This window comes from Branchiostoma belcheri, unplaced genomic scaffold (assembly GCF_001625305.1).
Source record: "Branchiostoma belcheri isolate BF01 breed outbred unplaced genomic scaffold, Haploidv18h27 scaffold15, whole genome shotgun sequence".
In the NCBI taxonomy this organism is placed as follows: domain Eukaryota; kingdom Metazoa; phylum Chordata; class Leptocardii; order Amphioxiformes; family Branchiostomatidae; genus Branchiostoma; species Branchiostoma belcheri.
This window is the reverse complement of record NW_017802935.1, coordinates 2,090,097-2,108,300: the sequence shown is the minus strand read 5'-3', so window position 1 is coordinate 2,108,300 and position 18,204 is coordinate 2,090,097. Positions and strand designations below refer to the sequence as shown.

The following is an 18,204-nucleotide window of genomic DNA, read 5'->3' as shown; positions in this document are numbered from 1 at the left end:
TAACATGTTGTTACCAGCATTGTACCTGATCAGTTTGTTGACTAGTTTTTTCTTGTGCAATTGAAAGAAAAAGCAAGAACATTTCGAAAGACTGCAGTAGTTTAGCACGGTAGCCGTGAGAACATGACATGTACATACATGTAGATACCATCTATTACAGGGATGTGTCTATAACAACAGAGCTATGGGTAAACAGCAGTAACCACAGGGTTTACTGCTCTTAATACAACACCACCTGCATTGCTAGCATAGTGATAAAGACATGCTAAATCATGGTGTATCACAGCAACAACAAGTAAACTGTTGGGTTGTAAATTGGAAATTAAGTCACTGTAAAACAATGGTGTTTGCATTGGTTTTGTTATCTTAATAAGGTTACAGTGTTTATATTCTTTGGGAACTCCAAAAATGTATCTCCTGGTGCTAAAATTCAGCCTCTTCACAATTTAACGCTTGGAAGAGAGAATTATGAAAAACTAAATTGAGGTTCTGTTTGTATATTAGCTACATGTACATGTATATTGTTTAATTGATTTTGTTTGGAAAATTTATCCGCCTTACTTAAACATGTCAACCATGATGATTTTACCCCACCAAGGACAAAATTACTCAAAAACAATTATCACATGACTGTATGCTCAAGGAATCATTTTACAATCTCACAGACCTATTCAAATGTTTGTCCCTTTGATTAAATATATCACACACAAATGCAAACAATTCATCAATCCAACACCCACCTCTCAATGCTTATCCACCTCTCTTTTCTACTTCAGAATCTGCAGCTCTGCAATGCATAATTCAAGCATTAAATGGTAATGAACTATCAATAAAATGACAGAAAAAAAATCATGCTCCAAAAATTTTAATTTTTTAAAGCATAAGTTTGAAGAAACTTACCTTATAGTTGTATTCACTAAAATTCACCAATGCCGGAGTAAAAATATCCACATAAGAGGCAGGACTTATGCACTGATTTCTAGTCTTTCATTGTCAGAACAGCAGAACAAGCACTGAATATTCTTACACCCACACTCTTTAGAAGATGACACATACTGATGTCACTGTTTGCATGTATTTGGATCCTTACCCTTAAGTTTATTGTAGGTCTTCTACTAATTTACAAGCTTTTAAAATAACTACCAGCTTCAGAGAAACCTTTCATATCAACTGGTATACCTGTAGAAAGAATCTATCTTTATGCTCATCGTGACAATTTAAACTTAAAGTTTAAATTGTCACGATGAGCAATTTTTAGCTCTGGCTATGACTAACAAAAGCTATTTCTGGCAAAGACATGTCTTATTTAAGAGATAATATATACATTTATGGGCACTGTAGGAAGCCAGCTGTGTGATCGGCAGACAAAAGGGCTGAGGTAGGCTTTAATCAGAAACTTCATTAGTCTGTTGGAAGGTAGTAAATCATGAGTCACCAGTACCTGACATATGCACATACCACCAGCATGGAGAACGTGCGTTGAATTCAGCAAATTTATGGCAAGTTTAAAGTAGACAACACATCATCATCACTCAAAGGTGTATAAGAGATTTTTTCATATCAAATCCCAGATGTTTATTTACTGTGTGGTGAGGGTGTCATATTTGTGGAAAATGCTGTTTTGCTTTAAAATGATTTAATTCAATTTGATTTAATTCTAAGACATCTGTCTCTTAAGAGTGAATCAGGATTAGATATAAGATGTTCTTACAACTGGACTTTAATGCATGCATCATACAGTATGCAGCACATGCATGCACTTTGTGTCCTTTACATGTTGTGCCTGTGCTGTGCAAGAATTATATTGAGCTTGTTGCTATAATCTTTGCCCATTGGATTGTTTATAACATCAATGTGTTGCATGGGCAGATGGACATATTGCATACAAAGCAAAAGCTTGGCTGTAAATTTTATACACTGTATATCATAATTCAATGCATTCCAACAGTGTTGTTAACCATCATGGAAAAATCCCTCAAATACAACATTGACATGCTGTACTTCTTTTCATCTAAATCAGTCTTTAATTTTACCATCATGGTAATTCTTTATCTAGTACTGTCTGTTGTATTTTGGACACCATCCTACGCCCGTAAAAGTCCCTATACTCAACAGGGAGTTCTTCCAAAGTTTTTAGGGCTCTGTCCAGTATTTGTAATGCCCTTTGACCCGATAATAAGTCCTTGTTGCCATAGGGATCCTTGTTGTCATAGAAACCAGGATCTAGATGTCTCCAAAAGATGTTGACTGCCACACCAAAATCAAGAGAGACTACATTGTGGAACCATAATGCTGGAAGAAAATACAATTAAATGTTGCATTGTACATACAGTACTCAAAAAGTACAGTGAAAAGCAGTCTTTGAGCAGGTTGCATGATGCAACTTTTTTTTACATTGACTAAAAAGATTTTTCTCATGTCATCACTGAACATTGTATTTAAAAATCACAAAGATTAGACAAAGACACTGCACCCACAAACACAGTTATAAAAGAAATACATAATAATGGTTACAGACTTGATGACAAGGACTAGTACATGCATAATCCATTATCAAAGCACTGCCATAGATTGTAGAACATCACCACGTACATGTAAAGAAAAACTACATAAGCATAACCTTGGCTTTCCTTCTGCAATAGGTAACAGGAATACCTGGTAGAAAAAGGATGTCTCCTGGCTGAAGAGTGCAGGTGTAGGGTCTCGCCTGGGAGAACTGAGGAAATCTCTCAAGGTCTGGGTTTTCAAGGTCAAGGACAGCAGACTTATCTCCTGTGATAAATACATGTACATCCCATAACTGTCAGCTGATTTCAAAATCATCAATTCGTCTTTCCATTGTGAAATTCAGATTCAGAAATTGTAGCCATCAACAGGTGTACATGTCATACCTGTCAGGTACAGGTGCGTGGCGTCTCGTGGGCTGAACAGCACGACTCTCTTCCGTCCACTCACCTGGATGAGAAGGTTGTCCATAATCTGCAATAAACCACATTACTAGTAACTGTTGCAAGTCATCCTGCAATCTCCAGAGGTATTGGGTTTCATATCCCAGATTGCTATTTGCCATCTTGAGGTCTAATTGCCAGTCTTGTGGAGTAAAATTTTCTATCATCAACATCATCATTATGGGTTCTCCTCTACTTTCTATTTTCGACAATAACAAGCCATTAGTGGTTTAATTTGTACACAAAAGTCCTTGCACTCGGACAACATCACATTGTGTCATCAAACATGTGGTTTTACTTTTTGATTTGATGGGCTTCCTCTACCCTAGTCCAACATACATGTAGCATAGTGCAATATTGCCATCTAGCTACAATCACTGGTACTGCAGGCAAAAGGTAATATGTACTAGTACATGTACTATGTACATTTAGGATGCCCAAAACAAAGACAAAAGCAAATAAAAAACATACATCATAATGTGTCCAAAGCTGCACACTGGGAGAGCCTATTCTGAACACACTGGAGAAGAACTGCGAGGGAGCAAAGAACTCTGGGAAGATGATGTCATCAGCCAATTCAGGAAACTGTGTCCTGATATCTGCTACATCCTGCAGAAAACAAAAGAAATATTGTAAGTTGTCTGTAGTCCTATCAAGTGCTTGCAACTTTTTCTACAGATAACTTCCACTTCACTAATTCAGCAAGAAGAAAAGTTCGTTGTACCTTTCTTGGGTCTTCTCCCAAAGAGCGTAGATAATATTTTTCATCCTGTAAGACAAGCATAGATAGATGTACCAGTATTAGCAGAAAGTACTGTGCCTGCACACAATATATAATGTATTGTGCATAACACTTTGACAGAATAATTGTTCATAAACCAACTACTCAAAAACAAACCCACAAAACAAATTTACAAACAGTACAGTACTACTTAATATGCCTCTTTTGCAGATTAAAATGTAAAGCATGGCTTCATAGTCATACCTGTGAATGGAAGAAATCTGTGTGTTTCTCCTCTGCAGCTCTTCTCACAAACTCATCAAATGGCAGTGTTCTGAGTGAAATAAGATTACATTTCAACGTGTTATTAGCAACTTCTGTCCAAGAGAAGAGAGCCATAAATGTAAATTTCCATTGGGAAAGGTGTATTTCTGTCACTATGGTGCCAATATACTTCATTTCAAGGGAAAAATGACTTTCGTGATTGTTCATATGGATCATTACCTGTAAGCAAAGTTTTTGTTGATGAAGTCCATTTGTGCAGTGGGACAGACGTGGATTTTGACTTGTCTGTTTCCACCCTTCTGACAGAGGTAGTCTGTCGTCCAGAGGTCTATACAGGGACCGATATCCACTCCACGTAATATAGCCGGCACTCTCTGAAACATTTTATATATAACGTTATATATAGAAAAATCCTATACTCTATCATTCAACATAATACTGGTAAAAAAAAAGATTAGTAGGAAAAATATTGACGGATTAAAAATGGCATCACCAACATTGAGGTTAGCTTTTTGGACATGTGACATTGTATAATGTCTAAACCTAACAACTATTTTTTGTATTTCTCTAACGTTAGTAACGTTAAACGTCATAATATTGAAAATGAGGTTTTTCAAATCTTAACGTCAATGATCTTACAAATCTTAACATATATATGTATCTGCAATGCAACTTGAAACTAATATGACCAACCATCATCTATCAGACAGATGTCACTCATCACATTTTTCAAATTTTGGCACCTTGACTATTGAAAACATATGTGACATGCAAATTTCTCCGTCTTATTCAAAAACAAACCCTACCTTTGGATATATTTCTCTCAGAAAACGTTCCTTGTTCACATTTTCATACAATGGAACCTTCCCATCCTTTTCTGGATCTTCCATCTAGGATTTTTTCGTGAATTTTTACAGAAACTTTACAAAAGTGCGCGCTGTCGTCTGAAACTTGAGGTCAAAGTTGACGTGGGGGTTATATGAGAGCGCATCCAAACTGCGGATATAAGTGCTCCATGTTTCGATTATTAACACAGCTATACAGAATACAAAGCCGTAAATAAGTTTATTTATTTTTAATTATGTCTTGTGGACCTTTCGGGATTGTAGACGATTTCTATGTATAGTTTTCATATGTTATTGACGTTTCTAAGCGTTTTATTGTTTTCCATCATGGCTGCCGCCAGCTTAGTTGGGCGCCGGATTTTCGGCTTCTGCAATTTATTACCTCAAAGTTTCCTTTTAAGTTCACTAAACCACGGCAGATCCTCACAGAATATACTGCAGATATGTGGTAGATCCTTTTCACAAGGTCAGCGGTATTCTAGAGCTATAATCTGCCGCAGAACGTCCCAAATTTGTTGCCCTTCTCAACCAGCCGTCTTCTCAGCTCGCCATTTTTCATCGCCCGGATCAGAAGAAGGTATTTATTTCTGTGATCGGCAGTGTTTACATGAAGTCTTCTGCCTCACTGAAATTTGACATTGACACTGACATTCGAGGAAAACATTCCTCAACAGTTGCAGGTGTGATGTGTAAAGAATTGCTTAGAAAATTGAAGAACATGTTGTGCTGTTTATGCAGAGTTCTTTAGAAAGAGATCTGTTGTCCTTGACTCCCTCGAGTGGGCGTAACACTTTAGATTTGTGGTCACCAGGGTGACAGCTATACTTACAATAACTGCATAGCTATACGAACTCATCTGTATCTATTCTATACCCGTCTTACATTTTTAAGTATTAGTTTTGCAGGCATATCTGACGATCTGTCACAGCTAACAAGAATGATTAGAAACAGACGGTGACCCCTACCCTGACCTACATGTACATGTATACTAATATAAGGCCACAAAAAACAACACTGGAAAACGTTCCCCTACACTGTGACATTTGAATTCGATTTCTACAGGTCCTTCTAAACCCGAGAAACCAGAAAACAAGCCGACGCCAACCGTACAAGTCATCGGGATCCCCAGTCCACTGAGATGGATCAGAAATAAGGTCTACTTCTGGCTCATTCAGATCTACTTCGACCCAGAGTTCACTTACGCAGGCTTCATATCAGGGGCAAAACAGGTAAGGTAGTTGGTTGATTTGTTTTGTATAAACAGTAAACTGCCTGACGTCAACATCTGTAGTTCCTGTATCATTGCAAAGCAATTCCACTTTACAGGTATTAAATAAACATGTACCTCTTCCCCTTTTTAGGCCCTGGTGGTTATCTCAGAGAAACTCTCACAGTGCAATTTTGAAGGGCTGGACCAGCTCATATCAAAAGAGGTAGTGTAAGTTTGGCATCAATGTGTGTGTGTGGCACGGTCAATTATTTAGAGCTTTGATGTGAATCTGACATCTTTGAATGCTTAATTTCATTTCTTAGGATGACATTAGCAAGGTTCCTACAGCTGGCTGTGTAATGTTAGCTGAAAAATAATCTTTTAAAGTAACTCTTTTACAAAAATGCTTGTGTTGCTTTTGCTTCTCCAGGCCTTACCTGCAGTCAGAGACAAATGTACGTCCCTGTCCCTGAGTCAGAGGGAAGGACTGAGGGTGGACAAGGAGGACATCATGATCACATTTCCTCAGGACGTCGCTATCTACTACGACGAAGGAGGTGGGATATCAAGCCCCTTTCACACATTAAGAACATTCCCATGACAACCAACCAATCAATTTTCATCCCCGAACATGCCCCAAACACTGCTAACCTACTCCTGAATACCAGTCAACCATGGCTGAATCTGACATCCACACCCAAATGTTTTAAACATTTTGAAACATTCAGCTGGTGCAACCATACAGTGTCCAACCTCGCCGGACATTGCAATGGCAATACTTTTGATAAACTTTAATATGTTGCAATTTATTATAATAATGATGATTAATATTACGCAACTTTCCCACTCCTTTTCCCTCTGTCCAGGTCGTAAGTTTGTGGATGTGATGGTGAGGTTTTGGTACCTGAGTAAGGCCAGGTGGCATCCCATGGAGGATGACCCAGAAGGGATTAAGATATTCAAGGTTCCCAGAATAGAAGGGATGGAAGGTCGAGAGGAGGACAAGAAAATCCTCACCTGTAATTATGAGTAAGTTTTTCCAGTCGTGAATGATATTAGTGTTACTCATGTACATGTACAACCGCTTTGCTGTAAGTTTCATGTAAGAAAAATAAAGTACAGCAGATTCATTCCTCAAGATAACCGACATCTAGCACACCACAGTCGTCCCTCAGTAAGACATCTGGAGCTGCATAGTTCCTGTTTAGAACTTTTATTTTGCCTGTCACTGAATAGGTATAATAATGTAATAAATATTTCAGAATTGTCCAAATTAACGTAAATGTAGGTGCCTCCAAAGCTGGTGTGTTATGCCAAAGGGCGGTTATACCGGCTATACTGATACAGATACATACATGTATGTTAAAGATTAGTCTCACACCAAAGATAAAATTGGCTCCCCTCTGTTTTCTGTTGCAAAAGAAATCTTAATCCAGTCTTTTCTCTCCCTAGGTTCCACCGTGAGTTCACCCCAGGAGTGACAGCTGACTGGACAGTCACTAAAGTACAGCACTGGAAGCTTCTAGAATAACTCAGGCTGATTTTAGTCCTTTTTATAGATATGTACAGCCTCATAACACTGGTCAAATCTGGAAAGACTTTCATAAGTCATTTGCAATTAATTTTAAATAAAACACAGCTATGTTTGTTAAAACCAATCCCATAATTTCTGCCATTTGGAACTTAGTGGATTTCATTTGATTTTATGTGACCATTTACATAAAAACCTTGAAACTTACAAAATGTCTTGCCAAATTCAAACTCAAATTCAAAGTGGTGGTGTATTCAGCAACAGTCTGTTTTGTAAGAAAACTATTACAAACAATGAGACTCCTCCACATTTACAGTAACATTGCAATTAAGTAATTATTTCCATTTGTTTGTATCATAGTTGTAATTGTGTTTACAATGTCCACTCAACATTGATCTGTGAAAAAGCATTTAGCTCCAATGACAATTTCTTGCCATGAATACATGTTTGTTCCCTAACCCTGAGTCATGGAACATTGCATGTGGCAATGTCCATGTAACCCTATGCTTGTTATGAGAGCATTTTAAGGCTACATCAAATGTTATGCAAAGATAGCTGTTTTCATATTGAAAGTTGTACTTTCTTGATTATCCTGAAGTTGGTTATGAAGAATGGTATATGTATATTTTCAGAAGCTGTTAGCCATGTTGTTGCTACTCATTGCAACACTTCCAGTTGAGAAGTTGAAACTCAATACAATAAAAGTTAGAAAGATGTTATTGTGTGGAATGTTGTTTCCTACCATATCAATATATTTTCTGGTTTACAATGCTGTTAGCTGCCTCAAATCTTATCTCAAATCCTTTTTATGCATTAATCATCCTTGCCACTAGGAGGCACTGTTTGGAATGGATTTGCCTCCTGCCACCAGTCCTTTAGTCTACCAAAGAGGGTATTTTTCAGGTAGGACCTTTTCCACTGGTTGTATTGGCTGATACTGCTGCTGAGCTGCAGGGAGTAGTCCAGTGACTTGCCGCCCTTCTGGAAGGCCTGTCCAGGTGCTAGGTTACGGAACCAGCGCAAGGCTTGGTCGGGGGTGGCGTCCTTGGGGGGAACTACACGAGGGACGGAGTTGTCCTTGTCCGGTACTGCGGCCGTGGAGTGACAGGAGGCGCAGCAGGACTTGAAGTTGTCCACCGGTCCGTTTGCGCGGCCCAGCCAGCCTAGGTACGGACGGGAACCTGGAGAGAATAGCAAGACTGTGTAAAAGAATTACCTTAACACTTAACAAAATGTATGTCAGTGTTTCATTGTGTGTGTGTGTGTGTGTGTGTGTGTGTGTGTGTGTGTGTGTGTGTGTGTGTGTGTGAATACTGCATCGAGTGGGAGGGGTGTATAGAAATGATGCAGAAAACTTATATATATCTATGATGGGCAACAACATTGCTAGCAGTGTGCAAAGGAGACTCTGCTATTGCCTTTTTTTCACAACAAAAGAAAAGGCTGTCATCAAAAGCTTCTACCCTTTTGTAACTACATGTACTAAGTAGAAATATGTGAAGAGGCAAATTCACCAGACAGTATCCCCAGCTCCCTGATCCTTGGGTTGTTCCAAGTCTGTACGGGCCGGGCGCCCTCCTGGTACCGCTGCTGAGTCAGGTCAGGATCGTTCCCCCACTGCAGACAGACGGGCACCAGCCGCCGCCAGGGGGCGTCATTGGACTGGGAGCTGTGGTACACAAACGTCCCGAACACCCAGCCTGAAAATAGCACCGTAAAATGCAACACAATCAACAACTGCTGCAACCCTACCTGAAAAAATAACATTCATGAGCCAAACTCAACTTATGAGGCATTGTTTAAGCAAAACTCAGTCTCAGTAACTGAGCCCTTTTCCTTACCGATGTCGGCCCTGTCGTCTCTGACGGCCACGTCCATCTGAATCAGCCTCGTCTCTACAGGTGGACCTCTGTCTCCGGGTTCTCGTGGGGTTTTAGCGATCGCCGCTTTCCAGACCGGACTGCCCTTAAGGATGGGAACTTCCTCCTCCGTCGCCTGTGTGAAAAGCGGCTTGAACCCTACGGTACCCTCTGGAAAGGTGACGCCGTTCTGTGCGGGTTTCCAAGGGAGGGACCACACCTGCCCCACGGCGTTCGCCCCGGGGGAGTTGTAGAAGGCGACCGCCCAGTTCTGCACCTCTCTCCGCTGCGACTCCGACAACATCCCCTGTTTGGACGACTTCTCCATGGTCAGGCCGTGGACGGGCTCGCGTCCTGTGGGCTGGGACGACATCCAGGGGACGTGGTACCAGTCACGGGTCTGGTTCTGATCCACCTGTTCACGAATAAAAACAAAGAAACAAACGAACATGTAGGTACTCGTAACAACAGGTAAGGTCAAACTTGACTGCACAACAATATTTTGATAGATATGATATATACGGCAAGTTTTTGAGCAATACCAACGTCCTTGGCAATACTAATATCAAGTGTAATACATGTATCTACGCCTTTGCCTATAACATTGTTTTACATAACTTGAAGACTAAACACCACGCTATTTTATGAGTGATACAAGATATATGAAACATGGATTATATGATAATACATGTGTACACAGAAAACATCGATATCAATTGTAAGAAATGATACGTTTTCTTTTGAATAAAGTCCTAGAGATATGGCCAAGGAAATTGGCCTATGTACAGGTAAATTGTGTCAGTATAAACACGCATACATGTACCTTAAAGTCGCACTCGACATTCCCTTCCAAACAGTAGTCCCTGACGGTGTACAGATATTTCTCTGGCTCCGTCCTGAAGTCTATGTCCAGCCAGGGGAAGGTCTCGTTGTTTGGGTTCGCACGAGACGGGAAGTCGAGTCGGGGTTTGAAGACAGGCCCGGTGTAAGCGGCAGGTGGAGGGTTGTAAGACGGGCGGGAGAATTCGCGCAGGGCAGCCGCCTGAAACTCAGCCTGCCGCCGCCGGAACCCCGCCACCACACCGACTACCGCGCCCGCGGCTCCCGTAAAGGCAACAACTCGTCCCAAACCGCTAGAAATCATTTTAAGAGAGGGTTCCTAACTGCGCAGTAGTTTTAGCCTGTTTTTAAGACTATATATAAAAGACAGCGTATATAGGGGATTCACCGTGTTTTGTGCATACATGTTGTTGTAAGTCATAAATACGTGACCGAAACTTTCACTCAGCCAGTTTACATAATAAATGACTTATTCCTATTCTCTTCACGACAAACCACTAAAAAGTATCTTACAGCTTAGTGTTTGCAATATTTGTAAACTTTTACTTTTGGCATGGGGAATAAGAAGAGTAAGTTTTTGAACATGTTTCATTGTACCCAATACAAAGCAGGTGAAAGTCTATTCACGTACCACAGCTATTGTCAATACTCACAGGTCAGAGCATAGGTGGCACTAGTTTCGATGCGTCACATCTGTTTCTAAACGTCTGTATGTTTGTTGAGGACAGTAAAAACCTCCTGTCTCTCTTGTCTAGTTTCCACTCCTTTTTGATTTTGTTATACCCCAATTAAAAACGGGACAGTTACAAATCATATTGCATGCACCACAAATGCACGTTAACTTGTACATTGTGTGATATGAGTCAGGGATATACAAGATTTCTTTAACTAAAATGTTCATGAAAATGTTTTACAGACTCATCGCTCATAGGATCACATGTTATCCATGAAGCCATTATACATCTATTCGTAACTGTCAATAATTAATGTGTTACCATCTGCAGCAATGTTGTGAAAGAACTTTTGTATTTTTAACATTTTCCCAACTGTTAAACTCATTAGTCCCAGTCTGCCAATGAAGTTTACGTTGGGTTTCAGACTGTGTTGTCTGAAATGAGAAACACGGGAACTACCTTGGCATGGGGCCTAACATAGCGCTGCTTAACTTGACCATTGGAACAGTCCAACATTAAATGTTGTTCACAGTTCACTTAACCTCAGTAGCTTCAGAAGTGTACATTACCATATATGTCCCCTATAGTGCATGTACAGTATTGAAAGTACATATAGTTCAGGTATATACTAAAGATGATATAGCCTGGGTACCATACTACTTGTATGCCGGGGCTCCCACACTCGCTTCCCTAACAAGTAGCGAGTGTGGGAGCCCCGGCATACAAGTAGGATGGTACCCAGGCTAAAGATGATAGTGGCTGGCCGGCTGAAGCTTCTTAACAGGTGTTTTCCAGCGCAGCCGCCTTTTCTCTGTTTCTCCTTAGTCATTCCCAATATCACTCTTGCCCATGTTTGTACCGTCGGGTATGTTTTATAGCAGGTGGGCACGATAGGTAAGTCATAAAGTGTCTGCATGTCCCACTAAACTATTAGTAAAAGCATGCCCCATCCACGTTCCAGGCATCTCTTAGTCTTTCTTTTTGTATAAATTGTTTACATTCCATCCTTACGTATGGTGACCCTAATCTGTCGTCCGTTAGTTGGCCTGGCGTTGGCATCCATGGAGATTGTGGGGGGCGTGTCTGGCATGGGGACGTACCAAGAATGACGGGGGTGACATACACGGTACACGTTCTCCTCCTTCAGACCAACTGTTTGTGCATTTGCTTCTCTTACCTTACCTCTTACTTAAGAAGTGCGTGGACGTTTGTGTGTGTTTGAGTAAGGCGCAGCTGTCAACACGCACACTTCCATTTTGGATCGTCCCCGGAAGTACACCCCCATTCACGGCCCCACACTGGCCTGTCCACACACGGTGTACCTGGGGAGGTGAACGTCAACCTGCGTCCCAACAGCTATACACCGTCTTCCTTCTGCAACCTTTTAGGCCCTTATATAAGAGGTAAGACAGGGTAGACATTTATTGGCCGTACCCTACGGCCCGATATAATTTAGTACGGTTGCTATTGTTCTGTACATCGTTGTAGTAGCAGGCTTTAGTGAGATACGAGGGGTCAAATGTGCGCTACACACCTGTAAGACGTGGAATGTGTATGTGTTTGTCGGTGGGGAAGGGGGGTAGTTGATTCGGAACAGCGTTTATAGGGGACAAACTAGACAAACCTGTACCCCACAAAGTCAAAGATGGCGGCCACTGGTCAAATAGGGAACATGCATTATTTATCGGAGAGGATGGCTTACACGAAATTCAATACCAGAGCACGAAAGTGTTGGCACTAGCATGGAGGTAGAAAAAAGAGTCTCTTTTTTCTACCTCCATGGCACTAGATAACATCCTCAATCATTTCACTGAAGAAATATACAGGATTTCAATACGCCAGACACACAGCACCAGCAATTTTGGCAAACATATGACTGATACTGTGACCTCCAATGACCCTCAATGTCCCACCAGAAACATGTCAGCGTCCGCCATGCCCGCCGTCCCCCGGTCTGTTGATGACATCACCCAGCCCTGGATACAACAGGTACTCAACAACACCGACCCTGACGTCAACATCACTCACGTCAACATACAAGGCCCCATAGGTGAGGGTCAGGGCTTCATGAACAATCTCGTCGCCTTCGAGGCCTCCGGGAATAAAAACGGTAAAGAGGAGAGATACAGTCTCGTGGCCAAGCTGACAAGTTTTCACATGATGGAGGTCGTAGAATTCATGACCGAGGATGACTATCTCCAAGTTGACACAGCAGAGTCTAAGTTCTACTCCGTGGCTGTCCCGGACTTCCTGTCCGTGTGCGCTCAGCCTAAGGAGTCTGGAGTCGAGGCTATTGTGCCTGTCCCAAAGTGCTACTTCACCGCCAGCGACCAGACCTCCAAGATGTCGGTCCGTGTGATGGAGAATCTGAAAACTCAGGGCTTCTCCATCAAACCGTTCCCACAACCGTTAGACGTGCAGGAGATGAAGCTGGCATTCGGAGCTCTGGCCCGGATCCACGGGCTGTCCCACCGACTGGAGCGGCAGTCCGGCGTCCCGCTACCCGACAAGTACGGCTGGATGATGGACATCCACTCCACCAAACAACAGTGGTACGAAGCGTCCTACCGCGAGGGGTACAAGACCTTCGCAGAAGCCTTTCCCGACGCCACAGACCTGCTGGCTTGTCTTGAGAAGCTGAACACCATCCCAACGGTCATTGAGACGGTGAAGAACCCAGACAGGGTTAAGGTACTGAGCCATACGGACTGCTGGAACAACAACATCATGTTCAAGGTACAGTCCAACATCTGCTCAGCTCAGATGATCATCTATTGTAGAAAACGGAAATGTTATACTGTTGCATGTAACGTTAGATTGTGTCGATACGTTGTCTTAATCGTACGGTTCCTTTCTAATCTAACTGCCAATGCTTCTTAGGATACATTGCCAAGTAACGTAAAGAGATACCGTTATCGTTAGTTGTTCTTCTTTGCTTTTGTGTTCCTAACTCTTTGTACAATTGGTTTATTACTGTTACATGTATTTTAAGTACTGACTACTGGTGTGTTGTTTATAACAAGACTGTGTGCTTTGACAAATTTTGTTCGTCTTTTCTCTTCCATAGTACGATGAAGGAAAAGCCTCAGACGTAAAGCTGGTGGACTGGCAGACTCCGTCCTACCGAACCCCGACCTATGACCTAGTCCTCCTCTTCATGTTCCAAAGTTGGGACATTTTCCACAACCAACGGGACGCCATCTTGGAACATTATCACCAAGAACTTCAGAAGACCTTAGGAGAAAATAGTGCGTATCATCTTGAGGGGGCACACCCCAGTTTATTTTGGGTCTCAATTCGATTCTGCATACCCTCAACTCTAGCGACCGTCTCTTTCAGGAAATACCTCTTAAGCCAAAACACTCTGTTTGCAAATGAAGGATATCCCTCTAGATACGAGAACAAAAGAATTTCAATTTCTTTCACCTCTCACATTTTAGTAAATTTTAGGGGGAAAAAGAATTTTTCGATGAAAAATGATGCCAAAAATTGGCCATTTTCACGTGGAATTAAACCCATCACCCAGATTTTAGTCACCGATATGACTTATATGGTCGGAAAGAGAAAACCCTTATGTATCATTAAGAAAAGTATAAAGAAAATCCTAACACTGAGATTATCACAATAGCCCGTCGCGCGAGGCATAGCTACAGCACCCCCAGAACGCATACAAGGCATATCTAGGTCAAACCGAAGCACCGCCCTCAGGGCGGAAGGACACCCGGAAGTAAGCCTCGGGCCCGAAATCAATTTTCACCCAAAACACGCCACTTCTTACACTTTCCAGCCATGTTAGTAGTTAATCCCATTTTGCAGCAGATTATGAGAAATGTAAACTCAAACATGAACCATCGGAACCCCTTCGTCACTTTTTTTCCGGGCACTACAGTGGAATTGGTGTGTGCACCGTTGAGTTTATTCGGTGTAAAGTTGTAGTGTTTTAATTGTATTTACTGGTTCGTAGTGCCTTACTTTCAAAATTCAAGTGCAGGGGGCGGTAGCTACATACATCAGTTCTTTTGTGTTTCTACAGAATCTACAGGTTTGCAGCTGTACACCCTGGAGCAGTTGAGGGCAGACTTCCGTGCGGACTGTGCTATCGGCGTGTTTGAACGGATGATCTTCGCTCCAGGCCTGCTGCCCAGTCAGCAACCCGACCTGCTGAAGATTGTGCAGGAAGTCAGGGACTGGGGCGTCATCTAGATGTTTAGAAAGGACATACGTGTAGAAAGGACGTACGTGTACGGCTCATACCAACCATACACTGTACAGCATTCAGCATTTGACCATTTATCTTATTTCTACATGCCCATGAGTGTAGCCAGTAGTAAAGAAAGTGTGAAATGGTCTATAACGCGGCCTGGCAGTAGTTAAAGAGTATTTTAACAATGAAAATGAGCAGAAAAATACCCGCCAGCCTGTATTACACAATCTATTAGGTCAGAGCAGCGTCTTTCTGGTTGGGTTACATGATATAAGGGTAACGATGGCCAATTACTAGTTACTAAGACCATAAGGCGAACTCATAAGGGCCTTATATGAAAAAAAAACATACAACAGGACACATGATAGTTTGAACTGTATTCATATTTCCATATTGCTTTGACATACATTATACGTCTTTGAAGTAAGTAATAATATATAGATATTTGCAGCATTTTATAATATGAATCATATCTTTTAACGTCACACTTATGATTGCGATATGTACATTGTCATGGATATATCAAAATAAATTCTCTTTTCTTTACATCATTTTCTTATATTTATCTTTTCAAGTAGCCACAATTTCCTACGTTTATCTTTTCAAGTAGCGCTAGCCACAATATCAATCAAACATGTACAACCGTATTTCAGTAGCCTTAATGCTTACAGTACGTAATCTATACGGTGCTGATTTTTCACCTGAGCATCGCAAATTAATTATATTTGGCAGTAATATTATTACAGCAGCATTTTGCACACACGATCGTTGTCCAATAATTAGAAAACTGGATTTTCCCTTAGACTTAGTTTTCGCTGTCCTGTCCGGCAACAAAGACGGCAGAACATGCTCTCCCGATACAATATCGCACAGCTGATACGTCTCTTATATTTATGTATATATTAATTTTTTCAGTCTTTCTGGTCAACTTCGGCTGACTAATTGCATTAGTTATTATTTCCGCTAGGCAGCGTTGTTGGATTAGGAAACGGGCGCACTTGCAGCAGCCCCTGCCACCACAGAGCGACCCCGTGGAGAAATGTCTTCGGTCTGTGTTCCTTCGCCCATTCGTTGTACTGTTTGATACTGCTCTTGAGTTGCTGGGAGTAGTCCATCGACTTTCGGCCTTCCTCGAAGGGCTCCCCTGCTTTCAGGTTCCGGAACCACCGCATCAACTCGCCGTCCTTCCCGGGGCGACTGGGGGGTACCGGCCGAGGGACGGAGTTGTCCTTGTCCGGTACTGTAGCCGTGGAGTGACAGGAGGCGCAGCAGGACTTGAAGTTGTCCACCGGTCCGTTTGCACGGCCCAGCCAGCCTAGGTACGGGCGGGAACCTGGAAACAAAAGATAGGAGTTTAGTACAGTATTGTTACTGCAAGTACTAGTATCACACAATTAATGATCGATCAGGAAAGAACACAACAGGTGAAGAACACAATATAGAAAATTTGTCCTCTGTACACGGTAACCATCTGAAGTGCAAAATGTAGCCGGAAAATAGATATGATGCTTACTTGGTAGTATTCCCAGCTGCCTGATCCGCGGGTTGTTCCAAGTCTGTACGGGCCGGGCGCCCTCCTGGTACCGCTGCTGAGTCAGGTCAGGATCGTTCCCCCACTGCAGACAGACGGGCACCAGCCGCCGCCAGGGGGCGTCATCGCACTGGGAGCTGTGGTACACAAACGTCCCGAACACCCAGCCTGAAAATAAACAAACAAAAAGTTAGACAGATTATCTCAAACATCTTTGTTGCGTTACGATACAACACATGGCTACTTTTCAAACTAAAAAAGTACCAGTACACTTCAGGAAAAACTCAAGCGACACTTCTTACGCTATAATAAATCACCTACACTTACCAATATCAGCATGTTCGTCCCTGATGGCGACGTCCATCTGAATGAGTCTCATGTGTACAGGCGGACCCCTGTCTCCAGGTGCCTCGGGTGTTCTGGCGATGGCCGCCTCCCAGACAGGACTTTCTGTCAGGTACGGAATGTCTTCTTCACTCCCTTCTGTGAACAGGAGCTTGAAACCGATGGTTCCTTCAGGAAAGACGACGCCGTCCAGTTTGGGCCGCGTCGGTTCCTTCCAGACGTCGCCGATGACGAAGGCGCCGGGCGCGTTGTAGAACGCCACGGCCCACGTCTGCAGTCTCCGCCGCTGGGTGTCCGCCAGCATCCCGGGGGCGGCCGGCCGCTCCATGGTCAGCCCGTGGATAGGCTCACGCCCCGTGGGGAGAAAGGACATCCAGGGGATGTGGTACCAGTCCCGGGTCTTGTTCTCCTCCACTCTGAAGTCACTCTCGATGTTACCCTCCAAACAGTAATCACGAACGGTTCGCAGATATCTGAAATTGATTTAAAAAAAAAAAGATTTTATTGACTTTTCTTGCCATGACCAGACTTGCCTATTTATTTAAATTCTAACGTTACATACAAATATATTATTAAAACAGTCGTTTAGCTCCTTGTTATAGTTACTTACACACACACATACTTTCAGGACTACATACAAATGCTTGCATGTACATAGTCCATATAGAAACCTAGTATTATCTAACGTGTAGGTTCAGACATGAAATGACAACAGAAGTTCATATATATATAATATATATACCTCTCTGGTTCTGTCTTGAAGTCCATGCCCAGCCAGGGAAAGTCCTCGTCCCCAGACTGCGGTTTTGAGGGGAAGTCCAGGCGGGGTGCGAACAGCTGTCCCCGGTACCCGGGCGGTGCAGGGTTGTAGGACGGCCGGCTGAACTCCCGCAGTGCCGCCCGCTGCCATTCCGGGGTGGGTCGGGGTGCTGGAAAAGCAGAGCCCCCGCCGCTACCCCTACGGTGCCCGCAAGCGCGGAATACTTGCAAAATCTGTACAGCGACATGTTGCTAGGTGCGTGTTTCTTCGCTCAAGTCGTTTTAACGACTGAGCGTTAGTCATCAAAATACCTTTTATACTTCAGAACTTTCGGGAATCCCCGAAAGTTGCAAAGTTATTGCACAACCGAAACTTGAAACCCTCCGAAACCACCTGTAGTACATTGGCCTATTACTGTATTAGTAGGAGGAACGATTATACCTGCTTCTGT

At 42.5% G+C, this 18,204-nt stretch overlaps 5 protein-coding genes and 1 pseudogene across 5 annotated transcripts in view; 2 read left to right on the top strand and 4 right to left on the bottom strand.

Annotated features, from left to right (window-relative positions):
• LOC109465245 overlaps positions 1 to 755 on the bottom strand; it is a 40,564-nt gene extending 39,809 nt beyond the window's left edge. Inside the window, exon 1 of the mRNA XM_019762399.1 lies at positions 741 to 755. The gene's annotated coding sequence lies outside the window, so the exon portion shown is untranslated. The remainder of the gene's footprint in view (positions 1 to 740) is intronic.
• Positions 756 to 1,232: 477 nt separating this feature from the next.
• Positions 1,233 to 4,902, bottom strand: LOC109465275 (tRNA wybutosine-synthesizing protein 5-like). The gene is made up of 8 exons (XM_019762454.1): positions 4,761 to 4,902; positions 4,174 to 4,328; positions 3,934 to 4,003; positions 3,673 to 3,717; positions 3,420 to 3,557; positions 2,892 to 2,979; positions 2,656 to 2,772; positions 1,233 to 2,292 (listed from the first exon to the last, which is right to left on the bottom strand). The coding sequence occupies exons 1-8, from the start codon at positions 4,842 to 4,844 to the stop codon at positions 2,036 to 2,038; spliced, it is 954 nt and encodes a 317-aa protein (XP_019618013.1). The 5' UTR covers positions 4,845 to 4,902; the 3' UTR covers positions 1,233 to 2,035.
• Positions 4,903 to 5,112: 210 nt separating this feature from the next.
• LOC109465277 (m-AAA protease-interacting protein 1, mitochondrial-like) lies at positions 5,113 to 8,278 on the top strand. The gene is made up of 6 exons (XM_019762456.1): positions 5,113 to 5,376; positions 5,862 to 6,028; positions 6,161 to 6,232; positions 6,440 to 6,566; positions 6,876 to 7,038; positions 7,462 to 8,278. Exons 1-6 carry the CDS (start codon positions 5,127 to 5,129, stop codon positions 7,538 to 7,540), a joined length of 858 nt encoding a protein of 285 aa, XP_019618015.1. The 5' UTR covers positions 5,113 to 5,126; the 3' UTR covers positions 7,541 to 8,278.
• A 75-nt stretch (positions 8,279 to 8,353) lies between these two features.
• Positions 8,354 to 10,754, bottom strand: LOC109465195. Its single transcript, XM_019762342.1, has 4 exons — positions 10,223 to 10,754; positions 9,382 to 9,814; positions 9,055 to 9,240; positions 8,354 to 8,721 (listed from the first exon to the last, which is right to left on the bottom strand). The coding sequence occupies exons 1-4, from the start codon at positions 10,541 to 10,543 to the stop codon at positions 8,354 to 8,356; spliced, it is 1,308 nt and encodes a 435-aa protein (XP_019617901.1). The 5' UTR covers positions 10,544 to 10,754.
• Positions 10,755 to 12,145: 1,391 nt separating this feature from the next.
• On the top strand, positions 12,146 to 15,463 carry LOC109465269. The gene is made up of 4 exons (XM_019762445.1): positions 12,146 to 12,316; positions 12,830 to 13,649; positions 13,981 to 14,161; positions 14,947 to 15,463. Exons 2-4 carry the CDS (start codon positions 12,834 to 12,836, stop codon positions 15,114 to 15,116), a joined length of 1,167 nt encoding a protein of 388 aa, XP_019618004.1. The 5' UTR covers positions 12,146 to 12,316; positions 12,830 to 12,833; the 3' UTR covers positions 15,117 to 15,463.
• A 195-nt stretch (positions 15,464 to 15,658) lies between these two features.
• On the bottom strand, positions 15,659 to 18,026 carry LOC109465262 (annotated as a pseudogene).
• Positions 18,027 to 18,204: the final 178 nt, after the last annotated feature.

Coding starts and splice junctions, on each gene's coding strand:
- LOC109465277 (XM_019762456.1), top strand. CDS start 5,127: ATGGCTGCCGCCAGCTTAGTTGGGCGCCGGATTTTCGGCTTCTGCAAT. Junction 6,029..6,160: donor TCATATCAGGGGCAAAACAG/GTAAGGTAGTTG, acceptor TCCCCTTTTTAG/GCCCTGGTGGTTATCTCAGA. Junction 6,233..6,439: donor ACCAGCTCATATCAAAAGAG/GTAGTGTAAGTT, acceptor TTGCTTCTCCAG/GCCTTACCTGCAGTCAGAGA.
- LOC109465269 (XM_019762445.1), top strand. CDS start 12,834: ATGTCAGCGTCCGCCATGCCCGCCGTCCCCCGGTCTGTTGATGACATC. Junction 13,650..13,980: donor ACAACAACATCATGTTCAAG/GTACAGTCCAAC, acceptor TCTCTTCCATAG/TACGATGAAGGAAAAGCCTC. Junction 14,162..14,946: donor GAAGACCTTAGGAGAAAATA/GTGCGTATCATC, acceptor GTGTTTCTACAG/AATCTACAGGTTTGCAGCTG.
- LOC109465275 (XM_019762454.1), bottom strand. CDS start 4,844: ATGGAAGATCCAGAAAAGGATGGGAAGGTTCCATTGTATGAAAATGTG. Junction 2,980..3,419: donor AGCTTTGGACACATTATGAT/GTATGTTTTTTA, acceptor GGTTTATTGCAG/ATTATGGACAACCTTCTCAT. Junction 2,293..2,655: donor AGACATCCTTTTTCTACCAG/GTATTCCTGTTA, acceptor ATTTTCTTCCAG/CATTATGGTTCCACAATGTA.
- LOC109465195 (XM_019762342.1), bottom strand. CDS start 10,543: ATGATTTCTAGCGGTTTGGGACGAGTTGTTGCCTTTACGGGAGCCGCG. Junction 9,241..9,381: donor AGACGACAGGGCCGACATCG/GTAAGGAAAAGG, acceptor TGCTATTTTCAG/GCTGGGTGTTCGGGACGTTT. Junction 8,722..9,054: donor GGAGCTGGGGATACTGTCTG/GTGAATTTGCCT, acceptor TATTCTCTCCAG/GTTCCCGTCCGTACCTAGGC.